Raw genomic sequence first — 4,439 nt, 5'->3', positions numbered from 1 at the left:
AACATGTGTTGCGACGGATTAGCGACGGAATGTCGTCTGTTACGATTTTGCGCGTTGCTAACCTATTAGCGACGGAAATATGAAATCCGTAGCAAACTTAGCGACAGAGTAGCGACGTATGAGATCCGTTCCACATTATAGCAACGGATTATTTTGTTGCTATTGTTATGAATTCCGTGACTAATTTCATATTTCATTTCGTCGTTTTACTAAATTAGCGACGAAAACCATTGTCGCTAATCCGTCGCAAAATATTTGAATTATTTGTGCCTGCATTTAGCGACAATACAATGTTTGTCGCAGTCTGTAGCCTACTGTTTTCCCTCTAGCAACGACCAAAATCCGTCGCACATCAGTCACAAATATTTTTCTTCCGATTTTTTTAAATTTTAAATACACCTGTTGAAACATACTAAATACAAAGTAATAAATACCCTTAAAAATAACTGACATTCACATAAAATAATATTTATAAAAAAGATTCCAAATAGATAGCGAAATCCTAATCGTTAAGTCCAAAACACCGACAACACCAAGCTATCAACTACCAAAAGAACCCACACATCCATCAAGTATTGTTAGTGCATAATTTTGTTCTTTCCAACAAAAAGCAGATAACTTTGTGCTTGAGATCCAAGACCATATATTCTTCTCTTCCTTGTTCCCCCAGCAGCTTCGTAATATGCTTCACATTGATCAATATCAGACTGAGACTGTGATTTTTCCCGTAATATTTCTTGATATCTTTCCTGTAATAAGTAGTGAAATTAAAACATCAAGAATACTAACCATTCAATTTTACCAAATAAAAAGAGAAATGAATTCCAAAGATAAGGGAGCAGATATTTATCCATTTTTCGTTGGAATTGAAGTCTCATGATGACCAACAAAAACGAGTTTCATACAACTTGGATATAAATGATCATATACACTGTCTCTAAACACTGTCTACAAACTGTACGAGTTTATACATAAAACACATCTCTGCGTTTATTTGTCTATTGCAGTGTGGATAATTTTACTTAAGTCAAAAAGAAAAGCTGGTTGGTCCCTTCATATGCTTGTATACAATACACTATGCTTATAGTACTCAGTGTAATTATTAATTTATTATTAAATCTAAAATATTTTTGTTATTGATGTACATTTAGTCTAAATGTATTAACAAGAAAATCACAAACATCCCTGAAGTTTTACTTGTATGACATACACCCTTTGTGGTTTTAAATATTAAAGAATCTCTCATTTTTCGTGTACCAAAACAATATTGTCACATACAAAATGGACAAGCTTTACTATTTTCTGTGAAGTTTACTTTTTTCTTCTTTTTTCTATTGTGTACTACGTACTTGCTTCATTATGATTTATGGTGGGAGGCATGCATTTTATCATTGGATACCTGATACCACTGATAAGAGTGTATGCTGAAAATAACAAACATCTGAACCTGAATGTGGGAATACTTACCCCTTTTTTGTGTTCAATCCTGTTCCAACTGCTGTGCCTCCTTGTGCAAGCTGCTCAAGTGAAGATGCAATCAGTAAGAACAGCTTCTGCCTTAATCATTTTCTGCTATGGGGAAGAGGCGCTATTTGTTATGAAATTATCAGACTGAGTCACTCACCATGCAAACACCTTTCATTTTAAAGTTGAGTTGGAACGTTAGTATACATGTTGGAGAACAACCACTATATTTCCATATCCTTGTTTGTTACAACACAGACACATCATTGTTTGTTAGATTAAGAAGAAAAAAAAAAGGCAAGCACATAATATAAACCATAGGAAATTCTCCATATATCACAAAACTTTTATTTGCCTAACATTTGCAAAGGGAGATAACTACATCCTCGTGGTCTCTTGGAAGATTTTCCAAAATATCAAGCAGCATTTTTCAGGTGGTTTATACATGTTACTGTAGCCATATATGGTAGTAGAAAGTCAATTTTTTACAAAGAACAAGTGAAGAAGGATACATGAGAATGAGAGGAGAGACTTTCATCTTACAAACTCTTTTGGCATTTGAATTGGTTTTGGTTATTCTGAAAAACAGCTTTTGTAAAATGGTTCTGAGTAACAACAGTGTTTGGGTTGCTTTAGTCTTTAGAATTAGTAGTTGGGCAAAATGACCAAAAGCTGTCAATGGACCTAAGTCTATTGTTCAAACTGAGCAGAACATTTCATTTTGATTTTTCTTAATTCTTCTTCATCATAACTCAACAAAATTCATCTTTCCCTATTGCCCCTATAAATTTGTAAATTAATGAAAGTTTGAGGGAATGTTGTTTCCCCTTTTATGCATTAGGAACCTAGTAGATGGGTATAACTAAGAGCAGGATGTGGCCTGCTCACTACACAGTATACATAATGCCCCTACAAGAAATCACTAGAATCAGTCATCAAGGTAAACAAGCAAGCACAGTTGACAATTGCATGCTACAAAACCACATAGTGCTGCATAAAATGCTAAACAGCAATGGAACCAGCTGCTAAAAGAAAAGGTAAACATGCGTCCCAATTCTTTGTGAGTGAAAAAGGAAATCAACCTTCGAGTGTAGTGAAGTATGCAACTGTTTTAAGTTTGGTACTAATCTTTTATTTATCTCCATAGCAGCAGCAATGTGCATCACCTACAAAATAACCATTGCTAAGAACTTAGCATAAGTTTGAAAGGAGAATTAGAAACATAACAATATATCTTGCAAACAAGTAATCTGAAGGAGAAACTCACAGTAGGAAATGTGTCATTTGATGATTGTGATCTGTTCACATGGTCGTTTGGGTGCACATGCTTTTCGCCCCGCTTATGGCCAAGAATTTCAGCTGCTCTGTTTGCAATAACCTGAAAAGATCAGATAAGGCATCACTAGAAAGAACCATATTAAGATTTCTTCCCTTTTGTAGAAGATAATTCCTTGCAGCACATAAGTCAACAAAATACTCTCACAATATTGCCAACTTCCTCAACATTCTTATAATACAAACGCTTTACAAGCCGTCACAATCTGACAAATGCTAGCTACCGTCAAACATACAAAGCACCCAATGCATGTAGAATCCGATGCATTCAGCACTATCATTGAATTATCTTGAAGATTAGCCAAACTTTGAACAAAGTAATATCTTGCAGTCTTACATATTAAAAATAAAAATAAAAAGAGATCTTTTCTGTCATAGCTTGAAGCTCTAAACCAAGAGCTCAACAGTCAATAAACTAAAAAAACATTGAGAGCCAGAATCCACACGCTTCCAGTAACTGGTGCTGCAATCGACCAGAGCAGCAGTTCATCTAGGTAAAATAAAGCTCCTCAAAATTGAGAGCCAGAATCCAAACAATTTATTTATTCTTCATCTAGGTAACTCTCCTCAAAGTGACATCCAACAAGGTCCAATACATTTAATAAAGCTAAAGAAATGACTGTACATCTTTGGATATTTTAAATGTCTTGAAATCTATCCTCTGGAGATGACTGCATCTACAATAAAAGACTAAATATGCTTCTAGCATGCATCAAAAGGCATACACTCTCATCTATACACACAATGGGGTTAAAAATGCCAGAATCAGTCATGCCTCAAGATGCAGTAGCATCAGCAGTTATGTATAGCAAAGAACACCTTTTCTCCTGGTGCAGCCAAGCATGAAGCCACAAATTGGCTCAAAATGCCACAAAGATGGTTCAGAACATAGCACCAAAATAGCAGGGCTCAAGGCAGTAGTAACCTGATTCAGAATCATCCTCAAGTGTTGTATTTCTTTGCCTTCTAAAAGACAGCAATCATGTCAAGTGTAACAGCTTCTATCAAATGCACAACTATATATTAAGAGCAACAATTTTACCCCAACATACAACAGCAAAATGACTAAAAGTGCAACAATTTTTATTCAGGATTTTCGCAATGTAGCATCAATTCTTGTTTGGCAAAAGTAGGCACCAATCAAGTATAGGAGTTTCTATCTCAAAGACCACATATGTTTGTTGTAAATGCAATCATTCAAACACAGTAAACAACTCTCAAAGTGCAGATACAAAACTCATTCAAATGTAGTAGCAGTTCATCAAATAGCAACTCAAAAAATACCATATGCTTGCCTCACATGAACCATTAATTTGCCTCAAAGGTGTCTCAAGAATGCAACTTATTTAACCCTCAAAAGTGCAACAGTTACCTACCTCAAAGTAAGACACAAATTATGTCTCCACTATAGCAGTTGCTTGCCTAAAAAACAATCAGCAACCTGGCACTTATTTCAGCTTCTAAAGATGCAGTAACATTTCAACCAGGATGCATCATTGAAACACTCAGAGCAGCATCAAAAGGCAACGCAGTCAGAAGTTCTGTCTTCATATCATTAATACAACCGAATGACCTCTAAATGGAAGAACAAGCTGAAATAACTTAGTGAAATAGAAAATATCATTCACCTTTTAGTTAAA

The 4,439-nt window shown here is 35.1% G+C and overlaps 1 protein-coding gene across 2 annotated transcripts; it reads right to left on the bottom strand.

Annotated features, from left to right (window-relative positions):
* Window positions 1-429: 429 nt before the first annotated feature.
* Window positions 430-2,954, bottom strand: LOC132611279 (uncharacterized). Of its 2 annotated transcripts, none has more exons than XR_009571525.1 (4): window positions 2,732-2,954; window positions 2,547-2,630; window positions 1,468-1,569; window positions 430-749 (listed from the first exon to the last, which is right to left on the bottom strand). XR_009571525.1 is itself a non-coding variant. In XM_060325704.1 (4 exons), exons 2-4 carry the CDS (start codon window positions 2,625-2,627, stop codon window positions 569-571), a joined length of 312 nt encoding a protein of 103 aa, XP_060181687.1. In that variant the 5' UTR covers window positions 2,628-2,630; window positions 2,732-2,948; the 3' UTR covers window positions 430-568. The 2 variants fall into 2 exon arrangements, 1 of the variants encoding a protein (XP_060181687.1); XM_060325704.1 differs by having other exon boundaries at window positions 1,468-1,517; window positions 2,732-2,948.
* Window positions 2,955-4,439: the final 1,485 nt, after the last annotated feature.

The sequence above is a fragment of the Lycium barbarum genome, chromosome 9, assembly GCF_019175385.1.
Source record: "Lycium barbarum isolate Lr01 chromosome 9, ASM1917538v2, whole genome shotgun sequence".
NCBI classification, from domain to species: Eukaryota; Viridiplantae; Streptophyta; class Magnoliopsida; order Solanales; family Solanaceae; genus Lycium; species Lycium barbarum.
This window is presented reverse-complemented; position numbering and strand designations above follow the sequence as displayed.